The 27,957-nt window shown below is 38.8% G+C and overlaps 3 protein-coding genes and 1 pseudogene across 3 annotated transcripts; all 4 read left to right on the top strand.

Annotated features, from left to right (window-relative positions):
• Nucleotides 1-346: 346 nt before the first annotated feature.
• On the top strand, nucleotides 347-6,171 carry LOC127808100 (protein argonaute 2-like). Its single transcript, XM_052346466.1, has 3 exons — nucleotides 347-1,195; nucleotides 2,313-3,516; nucleotides 4,351-6,171. The coding sequence occupies exons 1-3, from the start codon at nucleotides 379-381 to the stop codon at nucleotides 5,792-5,794; spliced, it is 3,465 nt and encodes a 1,154-aa protein (XP_052202426.1). The 5' UTR covers nucleotides 347-378; the 3' UTR covers nucleotides 5,795-6,171.
• A 130-nt stretch (nucleotides 6,172-6,301) lies between these two features.
• On the top strand, nucleotides 6,302-8,583 carry LOC127808614 (O-fucosyltransferase 23-like; annotated as a pseudogene).
• Nucleotides 8,584-9,871: 1,288 nt separating this feature from the next.
• LOC127808615 (uncharacterized) lies at nucleotides 9,872-10,516 on the top strand. The gene has a single exon (XM_052347185.1). The coding sequence runs from the start codon at nucleotides 9,872-9,874 to the stop codon at nucleotides 10,514-10,516; it is 645 nt and encodes a 214-aa protein (XP_052203145.1).
• Nucleotides 10,517-15,246: 4,730 nt separating this feature from the next.
• On the top strand, nucleotides 15,247-21,414 carry LOC127808101 (protein argonaute 2-like). The gene is made up of 3 exons (XM_052346467.1): nucleotides 15,247-16,196; nucleotides 17,552-18,755; nucleotides 19,599-21,414. Exons 1-3 carry the CDS (start codon nucleotides 15,626-15,628, stop codon nucleotides 21,016-21,018), a joined length of 3,195 nt encoding a protein of 1,064 aa, XP_052202427.1. The 5' UTR covers nucleotides 15,247-15,625; the 3' UTR covers nucleotides 21,019-21,414.
• The last annotated feature ends 6,543 nt before the right edge of the window (nucleotides 21,415-27,957 follow it).

A 27,957-nucleotide genomic window follows, 5' to 3' on the forward strand; every position in this document is an offset into this window, starting at 1 on the left:
TTTTTAAAAAAATTTAAATATCAAAATTATCTAATTTGTGCATTCCGAGAGACGCCACATTTACGAAAAAATTTATACTTTTTAATTCAAAGAGTTATTTTGCCCTTTTGAACTTTTTTAATTTTTTAGTAAATTTTTGTTAATAAGAGAATAATTCTTATCATGGTAAAATTAGATAAAAAGTCAGAGATTGATAAATTATTAAATTTTTATTTATTTATTAAATACAAAAAAATAAAAAATATAAAAATATTTTTATTTGTACTAGTAATTTAAACATCAAGAAGAAAAAGAAGTAACTTTATTTCCTCCTTTTGTCTTTTCATTTAGCGAGAGCGGGTGGGTGCGCGGGGTGGTTTGTTCGTGGATGCTTCTGGAATGTTTGGAGCGTGGCTTCGTCCCAATTTCGCATTCGAATCTCGATCCTTCTGGAATCTCCTTCGCCTTGTGGTTTCCTTTTGCTTCTGCAGTGTCCAATCAGAGTCCCTCCTAGTAACGCTTTGCTTAGCCACCAAGGATGGGGTAGTCTGGTCAACTCACTGCCCATTGTTTCTCAGCATAAAGCGCCCCCAAGCCCGCCCTCGGTTCTCCCTCCCACCTACATTCTTTGTTTTTGATTATACCGAGATCGAGAGAGAGAGAGAGAGAGAGAGAGAGAGAGATTCATCAATGGAGCGGGGCAATTACGGACGTGGAAGGGGCCGTGACGGCGGCGGAGGAAGGCGCGGAGGGAGAGGACGATTCGGCGGCGGCGGCGGCCGAGATCAACAGCAGCAGCACCAGTACTATCAGCAGCAGAGCCAGTACCACCAGCACAATCAAGGCGGCGGCGGCGGCCGCGGAGGCCGAGATCAACAGCAGCACCAGCACTACCAACAGCAGGGACAGTACAATCAGTACAATCAAGGCGGAGGGGGCCGAGGAACTGGAGGCCGAGGAGGAGTGGGTAGAGGTCTCAGTTACGCTGCTGCTTCGGCTGTGCAACCGCCTCAGCCGCCTGCTCAGCAGTGGGGCCCTCCTAGGCCCTACGGATCAGCCGGCGAGAGCTCAGCCCGAGGCGCTTGGGGGCCCGGCCCTAGGGCATGGCGTCCTGCTACTCCCCCTGCCCCAGCTCTGCCAGATAGAGCTCCCGAACCTCCTGCTACTCCCCCTGCCCCAGCTCTGCCAGATAGAGCTCCCGAACCTCCTTCAACTGGTAATGATATGCTCTCTCTCTCTCGCCCTCTCTCTCTCTACTAGATATTTATATGCATTAATGCATACATCTATTCTCGGTTTCTTTATGGAGGTTTGTATCATCAATGCTGTTAATATCTTCGTTTTTCTAAAGTTGTTTGAAGTCAATCGAGGTTTTGTCTGACTAGATTTGCTTCTTGTGTCGTTCATTTAATTGGTTATCTTTGTTTGCTGTTTACATTATCAATGCCCCAACTAATTCATGCGTAGTGACGATATTCCCATTACGAAACTTTCGTGAATGCAAATATTGCATCTGTATAGGTCTGGGTAATGATATGTGGTTTTCCCATTGATTTCTCAGTTTGTTGTGAGTTTGTTTATTAGAATTAGATAATTACAGTTTTTTGCTACTCATTCTGGAGTTCGTGGGAGAAAGGCTTGCTATGTTGTTGTATGCTGGAGTTTGTGGATTCTCGGTTATTGCTTTCAGATTAAGAATGTGTTGGAAATTAGAACCAAATAATCTGTCAAGATGAGAGAACAGGTCTGAGTACTCGCCTGACTTGGTACAGAATCAAACTTACATAATTATTTATTTTTGGAGAATTGTGCTTGTAATTAATAAGGTCCCTTTCCGGTTGGTTCTTTTCAATGATCCAGTTTGGGTGGAATCAGATGTTAGTTTCATGGGCAGTATCATCCATACTCATTATTTGGTATCAATTCGTGATTCTGATATTGCCCTTTTTCTTCCCCATCTGTGCCAAGCTTTTTGTTTGCTGACCTGGAAAACTTAAGAAGCTCTGAACAATCTACAACAGTAGATTCAAGTAGTTTGATACTAGGCTTGGTTGTAAATAACTGATTAAAGATGTCTTTTTTGTAATTTGATTAGGACACGATGAAATGGACTTGGGTTGAGAAGGCTTCATAGTTCGTAGTTGGTCGCTTGTTCTTCATCTGTATTTGATGAAAGTGTTTATTGAAATGTTATAGTGATCAATGGGCCATATACGTGCAGTTTTCCTTTTGTTTTGACTTGAATTGGTTACTCTGCTCCGAGGGTAATGGAGCCCTTTCATTGTTTAGTTCTCTTGATCAACCTCAGTAAGATGGAAATTTTTCCTTTGCAGATTTCCAGTCACCGAAGATATCAGAACATCCATCTGCATCATCCCTCCCTCGAACTCCTGGGAGTGATCTGCAACCTGTGAAAAGACCTGATGGAGGCGGCAGGCATTCCATTCAGCCGCTGAAGCTTCTCGCTAATCATTTCCGAGTGAATTTCAATCCAAATACTATCATTACGCATTATGATGTTGATGTTAAGCAGGAGGTTCCACCCGATGGTCATTCTGCAAAAATTCGGAAATCCGACCTAACAATGATCAAGGACAAGCTGTTCTCTGATGATCCTTCTCGATTTCCTCTGTCGATGACTGCTTATGATGGTGAGAAGAACATATTTAGTGCAGTTCCACTTCCCGAAGGAAAGTTCCAGGTGGACTTCTCTGATGCAGAAGATAAGAAGACCAAGTCTTACATCTTTACTATAAAGGCTGTAAATAGTCTGCAGTTTTGCAAGCTTCGTGATTACTTGAGTACAGACAGCCATGGCCGGTCTGTTCCACGTGACATACTACAAGGAATGGATTTGGTAATGAAGGAAAACCCATCTAGGCATAGAATTTCAGTTGGTCGCAATTTTTACCCAAAAGCGTTCAATAACGAGGATGATCTTGATGGTGGAATTACAGCATCTAAAGGCTTCCAACAAGGTCTGAAGCCCACTTCCCAGGGTCTTGCGCTGTGTCTGGACTACTCAGTTTTATCATTCCACAAGTGGTTGCCTGTCATTGATTTCCTTAAGGAGCATATTCGTGGATTTAGAGAGGCAAACGATGTGAAAAGATTAAGAAATCAAGTCAGTGATTCATTGGAAGGATTGAAAGTTACAGTAACTCATCGCAAGACCAAGCAAAAGTATACTATCAAAAGATTAACTGAAAAAGACACAAGGAATATTTCATTTGGTTTGGAGGATCGTGACCAAGAGGGCAAGGTTTCGGTGAAAGACATTAACCTTGTTGCGTATTTTAAGGAAAAGTATGCCAAGGAAATCATACACAAGGATATACCCTGCTTAGATTTAGGGACAGCTGGTAAGATAAACTATGTACCAATGGAATTTTGTGTCTTGGTTGAGGGGCAGAGGTATGCAAAGGAGAATTTGAGCAGAGACGGAAGCCTGTTGTTAAAGAACATGTCTCTGGCTCCACCGAGGGAAAGAATGAACACTATCTGTGAAATGGTGCGGGCTGAAGATGGACCTTGCGGGTATGTAATAACAGTTCTTCCTTTATTCTATATACATGAATGTTTGTCATTCCATATATTCCCGTATCCCATATATGACTTGCCCACAATTATTAACTTTTCTAGTAAAAAGGAAATTCCAAATTTGGCATTTCTCCTATGGTGCCCAAGGCTGCTTTATCAATTGAATTAATATCTGTGTGGCTCTCATTACTTATTTTACAGTATTTTCTTGGTAAAAGTAGAATAATTCTTGAGGAATCTCTGCGTCTCCCCCCCCCCCCCCCCCCCCCCCTCCCCAACCAGTACACAAACCCACCAACCAACCAATATGTAATAATAGTTATTCCTGTATTCTACGTACTTGAATTCTTATCATCATATATATTCCTGTATCCCGTATTTGGTGACTATTATTGAGTTTTCAAGCAAAACAAGGAATTACTTGCTTTTGGCATACATCTTATAGTGCCCAAGGCTGCTTTGTCAGTATTGGTTTGAGTTGGCTTGTGGTCTTTTATCTAAAATTTTCTCTTCTGCATGTTATGGAACTTTGTCTGATTTCAGATTTTTTTTGTTTCCCAAGAGCAGATGCCAACTTTCGTCACAGAATAATCTCTGTGGGGCTCTCATTACTTTGTTAATGTATCATCATATTCATTGATACTGCCAATCATTTTCTTTTTCTTTTTTGGACCCTGTTTGAAGTTTGTGGTTGCCAGTAAATAGAGATGGTTGTTTTTTCAACTTTCCAACTTGGTTAAGATAAGGTGTAGCTGATGATGATATTGGTTGGTTTTCCAACTTTTCATATATAACTTATATATCTATCTATATATGTTTCTGTGAAATCAGAGGTGGTATTGCTCAAAATTTTGGACTTCAAGTTATCCAGAGCATGTCAAGAGTGGAAGGCCGTGTCATTAATCCACCTCAGTTGAAGGTTGGTGGTCCCAACGGCATACTGAGTGTTGACAGGGAGAAGCGTCAGTGGAACCTTGTGGGGAAATCGGTTGTGGAGGGCAAACCAGTTGAACGCTGGGCATTGATAGATTTTAGCTGCTCTAAATATTCCAGATTAAATATTGACCATTTTGTTCAGAGCCTAAGAAGTCGGTGCCAAAAGCTTGGGATTCGGATGGAGGAACCACTTGTTTGTCGTCAAACTAATATGAGGCCATTCTCTGATATTAATATGCTTCGTGACGTCCTTTACGATGTGGTTACGGAAGGTGCTACGAGATGCCAAGGTCGACTGCAAATCATTGTGTGTGTGATGGCTGGAGTTGATCCTGGCTACAAGTTTCTGAAATGGCTCTCTGAAACCCAGATTGGCGTAGTTACTCAATGTTGTTTGTCCAAACATGCTAGCCAAGCGCGTGACCAGTACCTTGCAAACCTTGCTCTCAAGATCAATGCCAAGCTTGGCGGCAGCAATACAGAGCTCGTAGATCCGCTCCCCCGTTTCGAGGGTGAAGGCCATGTTATGTTTGTGGGGGCTGATGTGAATCACCCTCCTGCGAGCAATAAAACATGCCCTTCCATGGCAGCAGTTGTTGCTACTGTTAATTGGCCTGCTGCAAATCGGTATGCTGCCAGAATTTGCCCTCAGTTCCATCGGAAAGAACATATTCTGAACTTTGGGAGCATGTGTCTGGAACTTATCCAGACTTATGCTAGGATTAACAAAGTCAAGCCGCGGAGGATAGTGATATTCCGTGATGGGGTAAGTGAGGGGCAGTTTGATATGGTTCTCAACGAGGAGTTACGTGATCTAAAGAAGGCCATTTATGCGGAAGATTATCATCCAACAATAACTGTTATCGTAGCCCGGAAGAGACATCAGACTCGTTTATTTCCGGAGACTCCTAGGGATGGGGGACCCACCGGCAATGTGCCGCCTGGGACAGTTGTGGACAGAACAATCACTCATCCATTTGAGTTTGATTTCTACCTTTGCAGCCATTATGGGATTCTGGGAACTAGCAAGCCTACCCACTACTATGTTCTCTGGGATGAGCACAACTTCACTTCTGACCAGTTGCAGAAGCTCATCTACGACATGTGCTTCACCTTCGCTCGGTGCACAAAACCAGTTTCTCTTGTTCCTCCGGTGTACTATGCCGACCTTGTTGCGTATAGAGGGCGGATGTTCCAAGAGGTGGTGACAACGTTTAATCCAGGCTCTGCAGCAGCATCTTCATCTTCATCTTCTGTGGCATCCTCGTCTGGTCCATCATTTGATGAAGGGTTCTACAAGCTGCATCCCGAGCTTGAGAACATAATGTATTTTGTCTGAGTGCAGAAGACAACCGGCCAACCTCCTTTGGCATATAGGCTTTGATGGAAGCTGATTTTTGCGGACTGCACTTGAGCTCAGGGAGTGCAGATCAAACCTCCATTTCTCCAGCGGTAAAAGGAGTTTGTGCGTGAATCTAATCAGTAGTTTCATGCTTTTGTGTTGCTTTTCCACCTGTGAGGTTATGAATAAACTATAATGCCAATGTAGAATTGGCATGGTGTGTGTGTTCGTGGGTTTGTTGTTGGATTTCAAGTTGATGTGTTTTGTGGTCTTGTTCTTCTGGCTGCACTCTGCAGTGTGTATGTTTCCAGTGTGTGGACTGAGTTTGTTACATATACAACATTTTAATGATGGTTTGGTTGTGTTTTTTGCTACATCATCATGAGACTGATGGGGCCTTTTTTGTTTTTAAGGTAATATTTGTCTAGTTGATCAGCCCTTGTGCTACTTTTCATTCTGAAACAAGGTTATTAGTAAATAAGTGAAGGGTGCTTATTGCAGGTTCTTGTCATAATTTTTATATTTTTCTTTTATTTGTTTTTACTTTTCTCAAAATTTGTAATTTCTGAAAACCTTTGAGAACATCTTTATTATCATGTGCTTTCTTTGTTCATGTTTTTATAATGATTTTGAACTTGTGTATCAATATTATTATTATTATTATTATTATTTTTATTATTAATTTTGAACCAACAAAACTATATCTGCTTATTTTTTTTATCTTTGCATTTTTAATTAGAATAGTAATTATTATTATTATTATAAATATAGTATGTATAATAGTTAAATTTGAATCAAATGGGTTCTCAGAATCCTGATCTCTTCCTCGAACACGCAACCATTACTTTCTTTTTGTCTCGGAATCAGTCACCAGTGCCGGGACTCAAAGCCAAAGGTGAGAAAGAATCGCCGGAACAGAACCTCGCTTTTGAATTCCTTGGAATTTGTCGCCATCCATTGCCGTTCATAGAGAAGTTTGTTAGGCTTTGGATTTTTTATTTTTATTTTTTGGCCATTGAAACTGGCGTCTGGTTTCTCTCTTTCGGATGCCAGGGCTTGTTTAACCACAAGGATGCTGAACCAAACCCTTTTGATGCCGAGCTTAAGCGCTTCATTGTTTTACAAAGAGATTGATTTGTCGCAACCTATTTCCTCTGACAAGGTCTTCCAATTTGAAACCTTTAATTCACTTTGTAAAAGGTTTGTCCAATTAGGATGATATTTGGATGTTTCAAACCGGACTGATGTTATCGAGCTTCAAAAGGGTAGCGGAAGGAGGCGGACGGTTGAGAGAGATTTGGAACAGTTAGTACAATTTAGCAAGGATCCATATAATCAACAGGAGATAATTCAGGTTATTGGAAAGAACCCATTTCTGTGGCCTGATCACTGGCCCGTTAAAGACTATGCCAAGGTCTTCGAGTGTTTAGTTTTGGTCGATGAAATATCTAAAGAAGCTGACCGAGTCGTGTCTAAGATTAGAGAGGCAGGAAGAAAGCTAAGGAGCAAAATTGTTTCCGATAATCCTATTTCAGAACCAGTGCCAGTGCCTTGTGTGGCTGTTCATATACGGATTGGATGATTCATCGTAAGAAGTTGGAGAAAAGGTCAAAGATTAGTGAAATCTGTTGCAGCAGGCAGGAGATTATGCAGAGAGTTGGGAGTATTGCAGGCCTGCAAGCCCCGACACTGGTCTATCTTGCCGTGGCTAACAGTCTTCTTGAAGACGACTCAAATCTTGAACGGTTGGAGGGAAGGCTTGGTTCCCTTTGAGATGAAGAAACTGGGAGTTATGGAAATCTACTAGAGGTATCCTTAACTCCAAAAAGAAATAATTAATCTACTACTAGAAGTTAGGCAAGTGAAAGTTGTCAAAAGTTAGATTGATGAAGGGGCAGTTGATTGAGATTGTAAAGATAAAAACATAACCCTGAAAACAATACTGTTTTTGGTTCTTGTTTAGCAATAAATATGATTTTTTTTATTAAAGTTTAGTCCGTTTGGTCTGCGGGCATGTTAGGGCGAGTTTGGCAGGTATGAATTTAATAAAATTTATACTATTATTTATAAAATTATATTTTACCATAATGCAACACAATAGAATGTGATTAATTTAAAATAAATCGATGCCATACTTATAATATATAATATTTTATGTAAGTACTAGACAAATAAATATAAACTTAATAATTCTTTTAATTTTTATTTGATCAGTCATTCTTGAAATGATTGTCTTTACACGATATTCGGTACTCGTACTCTCGATTATGTCAGAAGAGATAAACTGTAAGTTGGGTACGAATTCGTAACATATTATTCACTTGAGTACCCAATTTATATTCTCGGATGACCAGCCATTAATGTTGTGTGATGGTTGACGTGGTTGAATTCAAAGATCAAACCTTCAACAGGGTTGTGGAACATCTTATTGATAAAGCATAGCAAAGAGAAGGGACCCCCTCAAATGCAGAGCTGACAATATAGCAAAGAGAACGGACCCCCTCAAGACCGCCATTTTAGTTCCCCCCTCCCCCCCGCGCCGACGCTACGAATCGATTACAAATCTTTCCGACACGAATTTGCACCTATCGCGCCATCCAGACGACCTTCTCTTCAGTCGTCTCCTCCTTCCTCCTCGCCAATCTGACTTCCAGCCATCGCGAGAGACCGACGACATCAACACCACTTTCGCCATCGCCGGAAGTCAGAAGACCTCACCGCAACCGCCTTCGCTTGCTGCAACTTCCCGCGCAACCCGATTTCAGCTCAACCCGACCCAAATTTGATACCCAGTTACCCATTCCTTTTTATAGCCGAATCTGACCTATTCATTCATTCATTCCCTTGAAAGGCTAGCCAGCCCGATTCAATTAAATCCCAACCCAGTCCAACCTGCCCCAAATCTTACCCAACCTTTAATACAATGGGCCCAAATGACGAAGCCAGCCAGCCAGCCAGCCACCTTCGACCTTTCTGACTCTACAACGACGACGAGGAAGAAGAGCGGGTTCTATCTTTCCGTCTCTCTGGTTTCTATTTTTTCGCTTTCTAAGATTAGGATTAATTTATTCTTATGTGCTTAGAATTTCTTTAGCCAGCCTTGTTTACGTTGCTTTTTCATAATTGTTTGGTTATCATTTTTCCCATCCTTAACCCCTACCCTATTTTTCATTAGTCCTTCCATTGCATGCATTGCCCTCATCTTATTTTAGAGCTCTCTTAGTTTTAGTTTCAGTTTCATGGTTGACCTCTTATAAAAAAAAAAAAAAAATTATCTCCGCATGTCTTTTCATCTCAACATCACCAACTTTAATGTCTTATGCAATTGGTATGCGAATTTTTTTTTTTTATTGTATTATCATGAGTGCCCTTATTATTCAGTCTCACGATATCAGCAAGAGATATAAATAAGAGGATTCAGAGACCAGTTCGATCCCTAATCTCACCGTAAACGTGAGGGCGACAAGCAAATTTTAACTTTCAAGATCGCTCTGGTTGTTGAACTTTTCCCATGATCAAGATTCGAACACAGAATTTGAGAGCCTAAAGAATATCATTCTAGGAGATTTTTTCTTTGCTAATAGAACTATGCCCGGGACTATGTGGTAATATTGTTCAACCCATCTAACTTGTTCCCTCAACTCATCATCCACCTTCGTAATTTATGAAATTTCTTTAAGAAATGAGATTGGAAAACCTAGATTGATTTCAAGCCTTACAAACCCAAATCACGTCTATTGTTGAATATTGATTCAAAATTGCTGATTTAGTGGGTTGATTGGGTCAAAAATCTGTTTACTGATTTAGTGGGTTAAGATAATTTCGTTTTTTAAATTTAAATCCAACAATAAATCTTATTTTCTTGTTATTCAATTGACATGTATTGCCTATTTAAAGGCATGATGATATGAATAAAAAAATGAGATTACAACCTTTCACATTCATGTTTTTTTTCAGCTTTTGTTCGTTAACTTGATAGCTACCAATGTCTCTAAAATTCTAACAGTGGTATCAGAGCATTCAATGATCTTAAGGGATCTGTGAGAGAGAACCCATCAACGCCTTCTTATTTCTATGGCTTCCACCAACACGTCATCTCTTTCACCACCAGTTTTTGATGGAGAAAATTATCAAGTATGGGCTGTCAAAATGAAAGCTCATTTGAGAGGTCTTAGTTTATGGCAGTGGGTCGAAAGTGAAAGGGAGATACCTCCACTTGGCAACAATCCTACGCTCAATCAAATCAGAGCTCATGAAGAAGCAGAAGCTAAAGCACCGAGGGCTTTATCTCAAATACACGCTGCTGTCTCCGAATCAATTTTCTCAAGAATCATGGCGTGTGAAACGGCTAAGGAAGCATGGGATATATTGAAAGAGCTATATCAAGGGAATGCTAGAACGAAGAGAATACAAGTGTTGAATCTCAAAAGAAATTTTGAGATCCTTAGAATGAATGAAAAGGATACAATCCAAGAGTTCTCTGAAAAACTAATGACGGTGGTAAATAAAATCAGACTTATGGGAGAAGAGCTACCTGACAGCAGGATCGTAGAGAAAGTCTTGATAAGTTTACCTGAGAGGTTTGAGGCAAAAATCTCCTCCTTTGAAGATTCAAGGGATATTAGCCAAATTACATTAGCAGAATTAATCGGAGCCTTGCAAGCTCAGGAGCAAAGAAGGATTATGAGAAATGAAGAAAGTGAAAAGACGGTGGAATGAGCTTATCTTGCCAAGAGTTCATCGTCAAAGAAGAAAGGAAAAATTCCAGAATGTGACCATTGCAAAAAACTTGGTCATGAAGAGAAAGATTGTTGGCACAAGGGGAAGCCTCAATGCTTCCAGTGTAAAAGATTTGGGCATTTGAAAAAAGATTGCAGATTTTACTTGAAAGAACAAGCAAGTACAGTGAAGGCGATTGAAGGGGCAATTGAAGAGGAAACGCTCTTTTAGTTGGTAAGAAGTGCACCAAGAAGAATTTTTTGGAGAGAAGTGCTCCAAGAAATTGAATTATTATTTTTTTTTTTTAACATTTGAAGGAAGTATTGATTGTGATGAGAAGTGCATCAAAGTATTGATTGTGATGAGAAGTGCATCAAGAAGTGAAGAGAAGTGCTTTACAATTGGGAAGAAATTTGGAGAGAAGTGCTCCATACAAAGTTGAAGTTTTGCAACTTTGAATCAAGGAGGAATGTTGAATATTGATTCAAAATTGTTGATTTAGTGGGTTGATTGGGTCAAAAATCTGTTTACTGATTTAGTGGGTTAAGATAATTTCGTTTTTTAAATTTAAATCCAACAATAAATCTTATTTTCTTGTTATTCAATTGACATGTATTGCCTATTTAAAGGCATGATGATATGAATAAAAAAATGAGATTACAACCTTTCACATTCATGTTTTTTTTCAGCTTTTGTTCGTTAACTTGATAGCTACCAATGTCTCTAAAATTCCAACATCTATCACCAACATGTTAGATGCATTATTGGAGACTAGTCAACATCTCCCAGCGGGTGAAAAAAGAGTGAAATCCATGAGAGGAAGAATCAACACCACAAGAGAGATGATAAGGGTCCTATGATCATAAATAAAGACTTTAAAAGAGAACATGCTAATTCACAAAAATACATAATCACATTAAAAAAATTTAAAATATATAAATAAATATATATCTCAATACACAACCGTAATTTTATATCTATAATTTTTATTTAGTTACAATATATATGATCACATATGTCATTTAAAGTGAATTCTTAAAATAGCATTTATATATTTTATTTAAAAAAATTAACTTTATTATTAGAATTTAAAATTATGATAGACTTAATTTTACCACTAATTTTTTTATTTTTTGTTCTAAAAAATAAATTATAATGGTCAATTACTACTTATGAATCTTTTTTTGATTTTTTTTATTATATGTGTTACATTTTAATTATATTTATATATAATGAATAAATTACTTATCAAAATTTGTTAAATAAAAAAAAAGTAAAGACACTCCTGAGATTTGAAAAATTATAAAGAATTTCCCTGACTTGACGATTTTCATAAACATTTCTCCCTACCATTATTTCATCAATGTTGAAAATTGTAATATAACTAAAATATTTATATTTTCTATTTCATTCCCCCTTTTTCAAATGAATTAGTTAAATTCAACTGTTATCGATTTTTTTTATATTCATTTTTATCATCGTCAAATTGGATAAAAAAAGAAATTGATAAATTATTAATTATTTATTTATTTATTAAATAAAAGAAGAAAATAAAAAAATAAAAAAATATTTTTATTTGTACTAATAATTTAAACATCAAGAAAAAAAAAAAAAAAAAGAAGTGACTTTATTTCCCTTTTGGTCTTTTTCATCCATTTTCCATTTAGGGAAAATGAGTGGGTACGTGCAGACATAGCCAAAATTGAACCGGACCGGCGGTTCGAACCGGAACCGGACCGGCCGGAACCGGACCCGAAACTGGCCGAACCGGAACCGGAACCGGAACCGGCGAAATTCGGTCCGGTTCCGGTTCAAGGTTCCGGAGAACCGGAACCGGCCCCCCTCCCCCCCCCCAACCCCCCCCCGTGCGCGTGCGGCCGCGCACGGTGCACCCCCCCCCCAACGGTCCAAATTGGACCGTTGGACACCCCCCCCCCAACGGTCCAATTTGGATTGGACCGTTGGACCCCCCCAACTTTTTTTTTTTTTTTTAAATTTTATAATTCCTATCTATATATACCCCTCCCTCCCCCACTCATTTTTCACACTTTCTCTCTCTCTCTCTCTCTCTCTCTCAAGTCTCAAGCTATTATTCTTTCAATTTTGTCTCTCATTTAATATTTTAATTTCAATTTCTTCAATCTTCTCATTTTGTTATTTATCAATTTATTCAATTATATTGTTAATTATTTATTACTTGTTACTATATTATTTTATCATTATTATATTTTTTTATTATCATACTTTTTTCAAAAAAATGGCAAGTGAAGGTAGAAATGTTGAAAATGTTGAGTTTGAAGCTCAAAATTTTCAAACACAAGAGAGTGAAACTCAACAAAAGGGAGGTGGAAAAATTTCTACTTCTGATATTTTTAATATTCATTTCAAGAAAACACCAAAAGGAGATGGTAAATTTGATGTATCTTGTAATTATTGTAATCAAGTATACAAATTCAAGCAAGGAGGTGGATATGGTACTTTCGTCTGACATTTGCAAACAAAGCACCCGCTCAAGGTTGGATTGAGCCGCGATCAAACACAAATATCCGGGTTTGCTACCTCTTCAAACTCTCCTCAATTATTTCATTATAATGAAGCTAATTGTAGGTCTGGTTTAGCTGAAATGGTAGCAATTGATCATTTATCTTTTAGTTTTGGTGAAAAATTAGGTTTTACTCGATTTTGTCAAAACTTTGTTAATCCTAGTTTTAAATCAATTCCTAGAAATACTTTGAAAAGGAATTTGTTAAAATTGTTTAAAAACTCAAAAATTGAATTGATAACATATTTTCAAAACAATAATATTAATGTTTCTATTTGTAGTGATAGTTGGAGTGATCATCGGCAAACTCATTCATATATGGGTATTACTTGTCATTGGGTTGATGAAAATTATGTTTTACAAAAAAGAATTCTTGCGTATCGATGTTTTGATGAAAGTCATAATGCTGAAAATATTTGTAGATTAATTCAACAAATTTTACAAGAATATAGATTAGTTAATAGAATTTTTTCAATTTCTTTTGATAATGCATCGGCTAATACTGCTTCTATTAATGAATTGAAAAGAATTTGCCAACCAAATTTTGGTGGAAGATTTTTTCATGTTAGATGTGCATGTCATGTTTTAAATTTATGTGTTCAAGATGGTATTAAGTCACTTAATTCTTATTTAGATCCAATTAGAAATGTTATTTCTTATATTTGGGTACACCCTCGAACTGCAAAAGCATGGGCACATTTTTTGCACCTCCAATGGTCAAACCCCAAAACGTTTTTCAAAAGATGTCCCTACTCGTTGGAACTCAACTTTTAAATTACTTAATCAATCTTTTGAATATAAAGATTTATTGTGTTCTTTTGCAGCAAATTATATTCCACAATATCCTATTTTTCCAACTATGTGGAATGTTTGTAGTTCAATTTTGAATATTTTACGAATTTTTAATGATGCTACTCATACACTTAGTAGTGTTTATAAACCAACTTCACATCAATTTTTAATAGAAGCAATGAATGTGGCCGGTGTATTAATGGAAGGAATTAATGTTGAAGAAATTTGTCATGCTGTTTTAGAAATGAGAGAAAAATGGTTACGTTATTATCAATTTATTCCTGAAATTTTTCTTGTTACTATGGTATTTGATCCTAGGTGTAAATTTGATGGTTTAATTGAGTGTTTGTCTAACTATTATTCGTTGTTAGGATTAGAAAATAATGAAGAAATTGATGTGAATATTATAATTTCTAAGGTTAGAACTTTATGCAATCAATTATATGAAGCATATGTTATTGCTCCTAGTAGTGAAGAATCATTTCCATCCATGGCTCCGCATTCCTCTTCCTCCCAACCAATGAAATGGGGTCATAAATTTTTAGATCAAAGGAGGAAAAAACCTAGATCGAGCTCACATTCGGAGCTCGAAACTTATCTAACCACAGTTTTTGAGTTTGGTGATGATACAGGTTTAAATTTTGAAATTTTGGAGTGGTGGAAAAGGCACAAGGAGACATTTCCAACTCTTGCAATTATTGCAAGTCAACTTCTTGCAGTTCCAGCTTCAACTGTAGCCGTTGAACAAACATTCAGTAGTGGAGGCAACATTTTGGACGAAAGAAGATCAAGATTGGCTCCAGAATCATTGGAAGCTCAAGTTTGCCTCGATGATTGGGAAAGAGCTAACATGCGACGTCAAGAAGAACTTATCCATTCATCATCATCTGACGAATGGTTAATGATGGTTCAACAACGGCGACTTCCGACTCCAATGAAGATGCGTAGGATCCAAGTCCATATTTTATTTTTTTTCACATTTGTAAAAATTAATTACTTGTATTACATTTTTGTTGTAATTATTTTTTAATGAAATTAAGTCTAATTCTATTTTTTATTTTTTATTTTTCACATTTGTAAAAATTAATTACTTATATTACATACTTGTTTAGTTGTTTTAATTATTTTTAATGAAATTATTACTTATATTTCTTCAATTTTTAGTAGTGTTTTTTTATTAAAAATATGGTTGAGAATATTTATATTTACAATTACATTTAACAATTAAAAATCGAAACCAAACCGAACCGAACAACGGAACAAGGACCAAAATTGAATACAACAATATTTAAAAAAAATTAAAAAAATTCGGTTTGAACCGGAACCGGAACCGTTGACCGAACCGACTCAAACCGTTGACCGAACCGGCACGAACCGGAACCGGAACCGAACCGTCCCAAACCGCCCTTGGGCGGTTTGGTTCAGGTTCAAAGATTTCTTGAATCGGAACCGGCGGTTCATGAACCGTGGCCATGTCTAGGTACGTGGGGTGGTTTGTTCGTGGATGCTTCTGGAATGTTTGAAGCTTGGCTTCGTCCCAATTTCGCATTCGACTCTCTTGCCCGGCAGTACGCTACTCGATCCTTCTGGAATCTCCTTCGCCTTCTTGTTTCCTTCCTTCTGCATTGTCCAATCGGAGTCCTTTGCTTACCCACGACGGATGGGTAGTCTGCTCAACTCACTGCCCATTGCTTCCCAGCATAAAGCGGCCCTCACGCCTACATTCTTGGTTTTTGATTATCCCGAGAGCGAGAGAGAGAGAGAGAGATTCATCAATGGAGCGGGGCAATTACAGACGTGGAAGGGGCCGTGACGGCGGCGGAGGAAGGCGCGGAGGGAGAGGACGATGCGGCGGCGGCCGAAATCAACAGCACCAACACCGGTACTATCAGCAGCAGAGCCAGTACCATCAGCACAATCAAGGCGGCGGCCGCGGCGGCCGAGATCAACAGCAGCAGCACCAGTTCTATCAGCAGCAGAGCTGGTACCATCAGCACAATCAAGGCGGCGGCGGCGGCCGCGGAGGCCGAGATCAACAGCAGCACCAGCACTACCAACAGCAGGGACAGTACAATCAGTACAATCAAGGTGAAGGGGGCCGAGGAACTGGAGGCCGAGGAGGAGTGGGTAGAGGTCTCAGTTACGCTGCTGCTGCTTCGGCTGTGCAACCGCCTCAGCCGCCTGCTCAGCAGTGGGGCCCCCCTAGGCCCTACGGATCAGCCGGTGAGAGCTCAGCCCGAGGCGCTGGGGGACGAGGGGCTTGGGGGCCCGGTCCCAGGGCATGGCGTCCTGCTACTCCCTCTGCCCCGGCTCAGCCAGATAGAGCTCCCGAACCTCCTTCTACTGGTAATGATTTGCTCTCTCTCTCTCGCTCTCTCTCTACTAGATATTTTATATGCAAACATCTATTCTCGGTTTCTTTATGGAGGTTTGTATCATCAATGTTGTTAATATCTTCGTTTCTCTAAAGTTATTTGAATTCAATCGAGGTTTTGTCTGACTAGATTTGCTTCTTGTGTTGTTCATTTAATTGGTCATCTTCTTTTGCTGTTTACATTATCAATGCACCCACTAATTCATGCGTAGTGACGATATTCCCATTACAAAACTTTCGTGAATGCAAATATTGCATCTGTATAGGTCTAGGTAATGATATGTAGTTTTCCCGTTGATTTCTCAGTTTGTTGTGAGTTTGTTTATTAGAATTAGATAATTACAGTTTTTTGCTACGCATTCTGGAGTTCGTGGGATAAAGGCTTGCTATGTTGTTGCATGCTGGAGTTTGTGGATTCTCGGTTATTGCTTTCAGATTAAGAATGTGTTGGAAATTAGAACCAAATAATCTGTCAAGATGAGAGTATAGGTCTGAGTACTCGCCTGACATGGTACAGAATCAAACAGACATAATTATTTATTTTTGGAGAATTGTGCTTGTAATTAATAAGGTCCCTTTCCGGTTGGTTCTTTTCAATGATCCAGTTTGGGTGGAAGCAGATGTTAGTTTCATGGGCAGTATCATCCATTCCCATGATTTAGTATCAATTCGTGATTCTGATATTGCCCTTTTTCTTCCCCATCTGTGCCAAGATTTTTGTTTGCTGACCTGGAAAACTTAAGAAGCTCTGAACAATCTACAACACTAGATTCATGTAGTTTGATACTAGGCTTGGTTCTAAACAACTGATTAAAAGATGTCTGTTTTGTAATTTGAGTAGGACGTGATGAAATGGACTTGGGTTGAGAAGGCTTCATAGTTTGTAGTTGGTCGCTTGTTCTTCATGTGTATTTGATGAAAGTGTTTATTGGAATATGATAATGATAAATGGGGGATATACGTGCAGTTTTCCTTGATAACTTTGGTGATTTCTGGAATGGTTATAGTTGCAGCAATTTTTTCAAATTTTGTCAAAATGGGGAACCAGAAAAAAGATAAACGTATGGTTTTAGCAGCTGATTTCCCCCAATTCGCTTCAGTTTGCAGTTTGTGATTATGATTGTGTTCCTGTTGCAGTTTATTGTTCATTTCTTCTTCTTCTTCTTCTTTTTCACGAAAGCTTCTCTGCTATCTGGACTGTTTTATATTGACATGTTTTCCTTTTGTTTTGACTTGAATTGGTTCCTCTGCTCTGAGGGTATTGGAGCACTTTCATTGTTTAGTTCTCTTGATCAACCTCAGTAAGATGGAAATTTGGCCTTTGCAGATTTCCAGTCACTGAAGATATCAGAACATCCATCTGCATCATCCCTCCCTCGAACTCCTGGGAATGATCTGCAACCTGTGAAAAGACCTGATGGAGGCGGCAGGCATTCCATTAAGTCACTGAAGCTTCTTGCTAATCATTTCCGAGTGAATTTCAATCCAAATACTATCATTATGCATTATGATGTAGATGTTAAGCAGGAGGTTCCACCCGATGGTCATTCTGCAAAAATTCAGAAATCCGACCTAAGAATGATCAAGGACAAGCTGTTCTCTGATGATCCTTCTCGATTTCCTCTGTCGATGACTGCTTATGATGGTGAGAAGAACATATTTAGTGCAGTTCCACTTCCCGAAGGAAAGTTCAAGGTGGACTTCCCTGATGCAGAAGATAAGAAGACCAAGTCTTACATTGTTACTATAAAGGCTGTAAAACGTCTGCAGTTTTGCAAGCTTCGTGATTACTCGAGTACAGACAGCCATGGCCAGTCTGTTCCACGTGACATACTACAAGGAATGGATTTGGTAATGAAGGAAAACCCATCTAGGCATAGAATTTCAGTTGGTCGCAATTTTTACCCAAAAGCGTTCAATAACGAGGATGATCTTGGTGGTGGAATTACAGCATCTAAAGGCTTCCAACAAGGTCTGAAACCCACTTCCCAGGGTCTTGCGCTGTGTCTGGACTACTCAGTTTTATCTTTCCACAAGCGGTTGCCTGTCATTGATTTCCTTAAGGAGCATATTCCTGGATTTAAAGAGGCAAACAATGTGAAAAGATTGAGAAGTCATGTGAGTGGTTCATTGGAAGGATTGAAAGTTACTGTAACTCATCGCAAGACCAACCAAAAGTATACTATCAAAGGATTAACTGAAAAGGACACAAGGAATATTTCATTTGGTTTGGAGGATCGTGACCAAGAGGGCAAGGTTCTGGTGAAAGACATTAACCTTGTTACGTTTTTTAAGGAAAAGTATGACAAGGAAATCATACACAAGGATATACCCTGCTTAGATTTAGGGACAGCTGGTAAGATAAACTATGTACCAATGGAATTTTGTGTCTTGGTTGAGGGACAGAGGTATGCAAAGGAGAATTTGAGCAAAGAAGGAAGACAGTATTTCAAGCGCATGTCTCTGCCTCTACCGAAGGAAAGAATGAACACTATCTGTGAAATGGTGCGGGCTGACGATGGACCTTGTGGGTATGTAATAACAGTTCTTCCTTTATTCTATATGCACGAATGTTTGTCATTCCATATATTCCTGTGTCCCACTTATGACTTGGCCACAATTATTAACTTTTCTGGTAAAAAGGAATTGCCAATTTTGGCATTTCTCCTATGGTGCCCAAGGCTGTTTTATCAATTGAATTAATATATGTGTGGCTCTCATTACTTATTTTACAGTATTTTCATCGTAAAAGTAGAATAATTCTTGAGGAATCGCTTCTTTTTTGCGCCCCCCCCCCCCCCCCCCAACCAGCACACAAACCCACCAACCAACCAATATGTAATAATAGTTATTCCTGTATTCTATATACTTGAATGCTTGCCATCCTATATATTCATGTATCCCGTATGTAGTGACAATTATTGATTTTTCAAACAAAACAAGGAATTACTTATGCTTGGCATACATCTTATAGTGCCCAAGGCTGCTTTGTCAGTATTGGTTTGAGTTGGCTTATTGTTTTTATCTAAAATTTTCTCTCCTCCATGTTGTGGAACTTTGTCTGATTTCAGTTTTTTTTTTGTTTCCCAAGAGCGGGTGCCAACATTTGTCACAGAATTATCTCTATGGGGCTCTCATTACTTTGTTAATGTATCATCATATTTGTTGCTACTGTGAGTCATTCTCTTTTTCTTTTTCTTTTTCTTTTTTGGATCCTGTTTGAAGTTTGTGGTTGCTGATAAATATTGAGATGGCTGTTTTTTCAACTTTCCAACTTGGTTAAGATAAGGTATAGTTGATGATGATATTGGTTGTTTTTCCAACTTTTCATATATAACTTATATATCTAACTATATATGTTGCTGTGAAATCAGAGGTGGTATTGCTCAAAATTTTGAACTTCGGGTTATCCAGAGCATGACCGAAGTGGAAGGCCGCGTCATTAATCCACCTCGGTTGAAGGTTGGTGCTCACGACGGCATAGTGAGTGTTGACAGGGAGAAGTGTCAGTGGAACCTTGTGGAGAAATCGGTTGTGGATGGCAAACCAGTTGAACGCTGGGCATTGATAGATTTTAGCTCCAGATTAAATATTGATCATTTTGTTAAGAAGCTAAGGAGTCGGTGCCAAAAGCTTGGGATTCGGATGGAGAAACCACTGGTTTGTCCTCAAACTAATATGAGGCCATTCTCTGACATTAAAATGCTTTATAACACCGTTGTCGACGTTGTTAGGAGGAGCCAAGGTCAACTGCAAATCATTGTGTGTGTGATGGCTGGACAACATCCTGGCTACGGGTTTCTCAAATGGCTCTCTGAAACCCAGATTGGCGTAGTAACTCAATGTTGTTTGTCCAAACATGCTAGCCAAGCATGTGATCGGTTCCTTGCAAACCTTGCTCTCAAGATCAATGCCAAGCTTGGAGGCAGCAATGCAGAGCTCGTAGATCCGCTCCCCCGTTTCGAGGGTGAAGGCCAGGTCATGTTTGCGGGGGCTGATGTGAATCACCCTCCTGCAGGGAATAAAACATGTCCTTCCATGGCAGCAGTTGTTGCTACTGTTAATTGGCCTGCTGCAAATCGCTATGCTGCCAGAATTTGCCCTCAGTACCATCGGAAAGAACGTATTCTGAACTTTGGGAGCATGTGTCTTGAACTTATCCAGACTTATGCTAGGATTAACAAAGTCAAGCCGGAGAGGATAGTGATATTCCGTGATGGGGTAAGTGAGGGGCAGTTTGATATGGTTCTCAACGAGGAGTTACGTGATCTAAAGAAGGCCATTTATGCGGAAGATTATCATCCAACAATAACTGTTATCGTAGCCCGGAAGAGACATCAGACTCGTTTATTTCCGGAGACTCCTAGGGATGGGGGACCCACCGGCAATGTGCCGCCTGGGACAGTTGTGGACAGAACAATCACTCATCCATTTGAGTTTGATTTCTACCTTTGCAGCCACTATGGGAGTCTGGGAACAAGCAAGCCTACCCACTACTATGTTCTCTGGGATGAGCACAACTTCACTTCTGACCAGTTGCAGAAGCTCATCTTCGACATGTGCTTCACCTTCGCTCGGTGCACAAAACCAGTTTCTCTTGTTCCTCCGGTGTACTATGCCGACCTTGTTGCATATAGAGGGCGGATGTACCAAGAGGTGGTGACGAGGTTTAATCCAGGCTCTGCAGCAGCATCTTCATCTTCATCTTCTGCGGCATCCTCGTCTGGTCCATCATTTGATGAAGGGTTCTACAAGCTGCATCCCGAGCTTGAGAACATAATGTATTTTGTCTGAATGCAGAAGACAACCGGCCGACCTCCTTTGCCATATAGGCTTTGATGGAAGCTGATTTTGCAAACTGCGCTTGTGCTCAGGGAGGGAAGATCAAACCTCCATTTCTCCAGAGGTAAAAGGAGTTTGTGCGTGAATCTAATCAGTCGTTTCATGCTTTTGTGTTGCCTTTCCACCCGAGAGGTTATGAATAAACTATAATGCCAATGTAGAATTGGCACGGTGTGTGTGTTCGTGGGTTTGTTGTTGGATTTCAAGTTGATGTGGTTTGTGGTCTTGTTCCTCTGTAGTGTGTAGACTAAGTTTGTTGCATATACATTGTAATGATAGTTTGGTTGTGTTTTGTGTTACTTCACCAGAGTCTCTGGGGCCTTTTTTTATTGGTCCTCCTACTGCATACATTGTCCTTACCTTGTTTTAGAGCATGGTTACCTAATAAGCTTCAACACCCCCCCCCCCCCCCCCCCTCCCCTCCCCTCGAACCACGTTCCAGTACGCGCGCATTGGAATGCAATGTGTTTGCGTCTTGGAACGCTTGGGGACACGTCCTAGTTCCCCTATAATAAAGACCCAGATCTCTAATGCCATCTTCTTCCTTTCTACAGTGATGTTGTCTTCTTCCATTCTCTCTACAACAATTAATGGTCTTTGTCAAGAACTATAAGGTGAAGCAATGACGGCCTACACTCACACCCGCCATTAACCCTTCCTCATACCCTCTCTCGATCAAGCGCTCGCTGCCCACCCCCCTGCCCTTCTCCATCTCTCGCTTCGCTCGTTGCCGACTGTGGGCTGCTATCTCTCGCTCTCACTCACTCCGGCCTTTGTGCCTCCGTCGGACGACTTGGATCGTTGCTGAGGTCGCTGACTTGCTTGCCCTCCTTTGTCGCCCGCCTCGCTTAGTCACTCTTCCTTACTGCCTCTCTCTAGCTCCATCACTCGCCGGCTAGCCCCCTGGCTCCCTCGCCCTCGCCTTCGCCAGCCGTTGGCTCTCCCCTCGGTCTCTCGCTTGCTGTCTTTCTAGCTCTCTCGCTCCATCACATCAGCTGATGTAGACTTCAAGTTGCATCACTTGGTGGAGAGAATAGGTGGGTCTGTAGAGTGATACAACCTAGCCTATCTCGTGTGTTTTTATTTCATTTTTTGGTTAAACCTTTTTATTGGGACTTCACATCCCATTCTATTTTTTTAAATTTTATAATTATTATATTAATATTTATTTATTTAATATTTTTATCATTATTAAGATTCAAGATTTTGTTCATGAATCTTATTGATCTTGTTTGATGTCTTCATTATTTTCAATTCTAAAGTCCTAAGTCCTAATCCCATTTGCCATGTAAGTTTTATCATTTCTCTATCTTAAGAATTTTGATCATTGGTATTAGTTTCTATTTTCTAATTTATATAGTAAAAAATTTAAAGTATATTTTCAAAAATTTATATATTTTATAGTCGTTCCACTTTGGCGCCCCAAAGCATACCATGAATTAAAGTGGCGAACCGAAAAAGCCTACCCCCATGTACCGTGCCCCGGAAAAAGTGGCGCATCATGTCCCTGTACCGCGTTCTGCGTACCGAGCGTTTCACGAACCAGATAACTATGTTTTAGAGCTCTCAATTTCAGTTTCATGGTTGACCTCAGCATCACTACTTAGTGTCCTGTGCAATTGCGTAGTGGTCACTGATCATATTGTTAAACCCCGTCTAACTTGTTCTTTCAACTCATCCACCTTCCCAATTTATGAAATTTGTTTAACATATGAGTCTGGAAAGCCTAGATCACATCTATCTTCACAGGCGAAAGGAGTGGAAACTGTTGTAAAAGAATAATATTTCAAATGGTCTTTGGCAGTTGAGAAAGACCAGGTCATGGCTGACCAAGACTCCCACGTTGGCTTCAGTTGCGTCTTATCCTTATCATTTTGCTTTTGAATCGGTCTTGCTTCTTATCCTTTTGGCCAAGTATTCCTCTCTTCCTACGTACACTTCTTTGGCTATAAAAGGCAGCCTTCGCTGCACTTGTAAATTGGAACCACGAGCAACTCTTGTTTTTGCTTACTGTTAATATTTTCCCAGATATATATTTCTTTGTTGCCTTTTGTTTCTGTTTGCGATATACATTCTTTGACAGCTTCTTGTTTCTGTTCGCGATATACTTTTCGTTGTTTTTACTGTACATGCTATTCTTCATTCAATTACTGCTGCTGTAATTCTATTGCTGGGTTCATTGTTTATAATCTTGCTCTCCTCTTTTTCCCAAACACCGTGAGTGCATGCCGGTTTGGAAGTGCTCGTATTCTGGAAGAGTATCCATCGGAGCCTTTGCACTGTTTATTGAGAGGTGAAAAATACTTTTTGGGACAGTGACGTCTGTCACGTCCTAGATTCTAGTTATTTACTGTTCATTCTGTCTATTATTCTTTTATAGAAACCGTTATAAATAGAATCAACACCATAAAAAAAGATGGTACGGATCATGATCATAATGACTTTGAAAGAAAACATGCTAATTATTGTAGGAATTCCCATCCTCCCCTTCCCCCACAAGACAAGACGAGCTACTCTTGAAACGTGTTGAGCTAGAAACACCTATCTTTGATGGTCACCTCAATCCTTGGGTTTTTACTCAATGGGTTAGTGGGATAGATCACTTTTTTTTTTTGTAGTGGTACAATTTTTTTAAGATGTAAAGGTCAAATTTGCCCATCTAAAGTTAACTGGAGATGAAGGCATACAAACCTGTTAGGTATAAAGGAAAACCAACTTCTTCCCAAAGGAATTGAGTATGTTCTAGAGCCCCCTCCTCAGATACCACCACCTATGAGATAGAGCAATCGAAAAACCCATTTAAATGGAACCCAAATCACTCTCTTTTTGAGTTTAATGTTTTAATTACAAAAGTCTTGGACACTTATCTTCAATTGTCCCACCAAGGCCCCTTAGTCAGTCAGGAAACCAAAGAAGTGAACATTGATAAAAGAGTGGAGAATCATGTGGAAGATCAAGTTTATAAGCCAAACTTGAAAGAATTTGGATATTTCAATGACTATTGTGGCGTTGGTGACTTGAATTACATTAGAATTCATTCTAGTCTATTAGGCTTATTTTGATCCCCTTATCAGTCCTGCTCTTTAAAGATATCAAATAAGTAATGATTCGAGCTCAGCATAACTTGGCCCACCATTTGTATAGGGTTGGGCCAAAGCCCACATTTTTTTAGCCTGCAACCTTACTTGGTCCAACTCGTCAAAGCGCTCGGCTCAATTCAGGAATATAAGCTCATGGGCTTGTCTCCTGAGCTCATCCCATTGGGTTTGGTCAAATTTTAATTTTATAAAAAAATAAAATTATAAATAATTTTAACTTTGAATTTGAATGGTTGATATTTAATGTAATAACTCTTAATACTTTAAAAACTATATAGACAATATCGTTAACTTACAATGACAATTAATAAATATCAAATAATTTATATCTCATATATAAGTTTAAACTTTTTTATAAGAAAATCTATATTTCACATTAAAAAATTTAAAATATATAAATAAATATGTATCTCATACACAACTCTTAGAGTTTGAGTTCAAAATATGAAATCATTTTTATAATTTTTTTATATTTATAAATTTTAATACTAGTATTGTAAATTATTAAAAGTTTTAATTTTTAAACTTATTTTACATGTAGAATTTGCATTTTTAAAAATATTTGTATACCTTAGATATTAATTAAGTAAATATATTTCTTAAAATTATTTTCAAGCTTTCTTAGAAATGGGTTGACCTACTAGGTTTAACTTGTTAAGGCTCAAGAGCCCTGACTCAAGTAGAGGCGGAGTCAAAATTGATTAGTGGAGACAAATTTAAATATAAAAAATATAATTTAAAAAATAAGACAATAATAATAATAATATTATTATTAAAATACAATTTTTTTTTACAATTGTTCCTTGCGAGTTTTCATACTTTGATAACGTTGTAGCAATAGTAACCAAAAGAAAAAATTGGCTGGAAATTGAAAAAGAAAGAAAGCTAATGGGTGAAAATTAAGAAAGAAAACAAGAAATAAGATAAATTTGGATTTAAGAGTTTGTGGATTTAGGCCATTTGAGCTATTTGGATTAAGTTTTAATATAATAATTTTGAATTGATTTTATAAATTAGGCCTGGATTAAAAATAATATAAAATCAATTTTTTTTTTTTTTTTTAAATTCGACTCAGTGGGCCTTACTTAGCTCCGCTCAGGAGAGCAACAGGTTGACCCGACGATTAGCTGTAGGTTGGCTCATAATGAATTGGGCCTAGCTCAGATCATCTCTTTTCAGCCAATGGCAAGCCCAACCCGTTTGACATTACTACTCCTCTAACATTGTTCTGTGCGCATTAATTAATCCAACCAAGGGAATCTTATGACTTGTGATGTTATGCAATCTTTTACAACTACATCAAAATGAACGACAAACCATGCAAGGTCATCATTGATAGTGGCAGTTGCATCAATACAATCTCTTCTTCCACTGTAACTCACGTTGGTTTTACAATGGTTCCCTTTCCCAACGCATATAGTGTTTCATGGGGTGACACTTCATCCATAGATGTCACTGATTGTTGTTTAGTTCATATTTAGTTCTTTAACTGGACGGATCAAATCTGGTGTGATGTTATGTCCATAGACGTAGGACACATCATTTTTAGGAGACCATGGTTGTATGATTGGAATGCCATTATTATTAGTTACTCTTAACTCTTGTTCGTTCGTATACAACAGCAAGAAGATTCACCTCAATCCCCTACCACCTCAACTTACAAGCTTAGAGAAACCTAGGAAAGTGTACAGAAATAAGGAATCCATATCATTAAGTATAAGGAATTCAACATGAAATAGAGGTAAAGTCTGGTGCCCTTATTTAGTGCTTAAAAGAGGTTTCCAAAGATGTAGGTTTAGAAGTCCCTAAAGTGATACAACATGTAGTTGACCAATTTCAAGATGTGCTTTCAGAGAACCTTCCTTAGAGTTTGCCCCCTTTGTGTGACATTCAACATACAATTGACCTTGTTTTAGGGGCAACACTTCCTAACTTGCCACACAATCGAATGAACCCAATCGAAAATGTTAGAGTTACAATGACTGGTGAAGGGATTAATGTCTTAAGGGACTTATTTGTGAAAGTGAGCTCCTATGTTGTCCCCATCCTTTGAACTCCCAAAAAAGATGGGGCGCGTAGAATGTGCGTTGATAGTTGGGCAATTAACAAATTCACAATTAAATACTGATTTTTCATACTTAAGCTAGATGATATGCTAAATATGAAAATTGTGCCACCATTTTCTCTAAGTTAGACTTACTTGGCCATCATAAAATCAGAATTTGCCTAAGGAATAAATGGAAGATTGCGTTTAAGACAAATAATGGTCTTTACAAATGGTTAATTATGCAATTTGGGTTGTCAAATATGCTTACTACTTTCTTGCGAGTCATAACCAGGGCTGGCCCTGAGAAATTAGGGGTCCTAAACAAAATTTTATATAGACTCTAACATCTCAGACCTCTAATATTATTTAATATTATATATATATATATATATAATATAAGATGGGCCTATGCCAAGAAGGCCAGGACCGGCCTTGGTGGGGGGCCCAAGGCAACTACCTTGGTTGCCTACCCTCAGGCCGGCTCTGGTCATAACCCAAACGCTCAAATCATTCATTGGACCATACTTGGTTGTTTATTTTGATAACCTCCTCATTTATAGCAAGACCAAGGGACAACACTTGAAACACCTCACTAAAATTTGCTTCACACTTGGGAAGGAAAGCCTTTTTGCTAATCTGGAAAAGTGTTCATTCTGTACCAACAATGTTGTCTTCTTAGGATTTGTTGTATCTTCAGAAGGAGTTCAGGCAAACCCTCAAACGATCCCAGTAATTACAGAATGACCAGTTCCCAAATCCATCCACGACGTTAGGAGTTTTCATAGCCTAAAGACCTTTTATTGTTGGTTCATTACAGGGTTTAGCACCAACATGGCACAAATCATTAAGTGGATGAAAAAGAGAGATTTACAGTGGACAAGAAATGCAGAAAAGGCCTTTGCACTCATCAAACAGAAAATGATTGAATCCCCAATAATGAGACTTCCTAATTTTTCTAAAGTGTTTGATATGAAGTGTGATAGGACAAGAATAGGAGCCGGAGAAGTCCTTAGTGGGAAATTGAATGATGCCAAGCAAAAGTAGTCCACCTACAATAAGGAGTTCTACGTTCTCGTCCAATCTTTGTGATATTGGCGTCATTGCTTGTTACCCTAATAATTTGTCCTTTATTATGATCATGAAGCCCTTCATTTCTTGAATTCTCAAAAGAAGATGAATTACAGACATGTTTGTTGGGTGGAATATCCACAAGCCTATTCATTTGTAGTGAAACATCAATATTCTAGCGAGGAGAATGAAGTCATTCTCAGTCAACATCACAATTTGTTAATAACATTGTAATTTGAAGTCATAGGTTTTGAAAGGCTCAAGGAGGAATGATAGACCTGTCTTGATTTCGGAGACATTTATAGGACCTTACAAGATGGACAATCCAGCTCCTTAACTGAGGTTCATATTCAAGATGACTATTTGTTTCCTGTTTCTAGGTTCTGTGTTTCACACATCAGTAATGGATTTCTAAGTGTGGGAAATTGATGCAGGAGGACTTTTTGGATATTTTGGATGCAGCAAAACCATTGAGGAGTTTGAGCACTAATTTTATTGTCCCAGTTTGAAAATAGATATGGCTTGGATCATCAATCAGTGTCCTAACATTTTAGTTAGCGAAGCATATAGGAAGCAAAATACCGATCTGTACGCTCTGTTACCAGTTCCTAATTGCCCATGGTAGGATGATAGTATAGATTTTGTCCTTGGTCTCTCTTGTACCCTAAAAAGGCATGA

This window comes from Diospyros lotus, chromosome 8 (genome assembly GCF_014633365.1).
Source record: "Diospyros lotus cultivar Yz01 chromosome 8, ASM1463336v1, whole genome shotgun sequence".
NCBI lineage: Eukaryota > Viridiplantae > Streptophyta > Magnoliopsida > Ericales > Ebenaceae > Diospyros > Diospyros lotus.

Coding starts and splice junctions, on each gene's coding strand:
- LOC127808100 (XM_052346466.1), top strand. CDS start 379: ATGTTTGGAGCGTGGCTTCGTCCCAATTTCGCATTCGAATCTCGATCC. Junction 1,196..2,312: donor TCCCGAACCTCCTTCAACTG/GTAATGATATGC, acceptor TTTCCTTTGCAG/ATTTCCAGTCACCGAAGATA. Junction 3,517..4,350: donor GCTGAAGATGGACCTTGCGG/GTATGTAATAAC, acceptor CTGTGAAATCAG/AGGTGGTATTGCTCAAAATT.
- LOC127808615 (XM_052347185.1), top strand. CDS start 9,872: ATGGCTTCCACCAACACGTCATCTCTTTCACCACCAGTTTTTGATGGA.
- LOC127808101 (XM_052346467.1), top strand. CDS start 15,626: ATGGAGCGGGGCAATTACAGACGTGGAAGGGGCCGTGACGGCGGCGGA. Junction 16,197..17,551: donor TCCCGAACCTCCTTCTACTG/GTAATGATTTGC, acceptor TGGCCTTTGCAG/ATTTCCAGTCACTGAAGATA. Junction 18,756..19,598: donor GCTGACGATGGACCTTGTGG/GTATGTAATAAC, acceptor CTGTGAAATCAG/AGGTGGTATTGCTCAAAATT.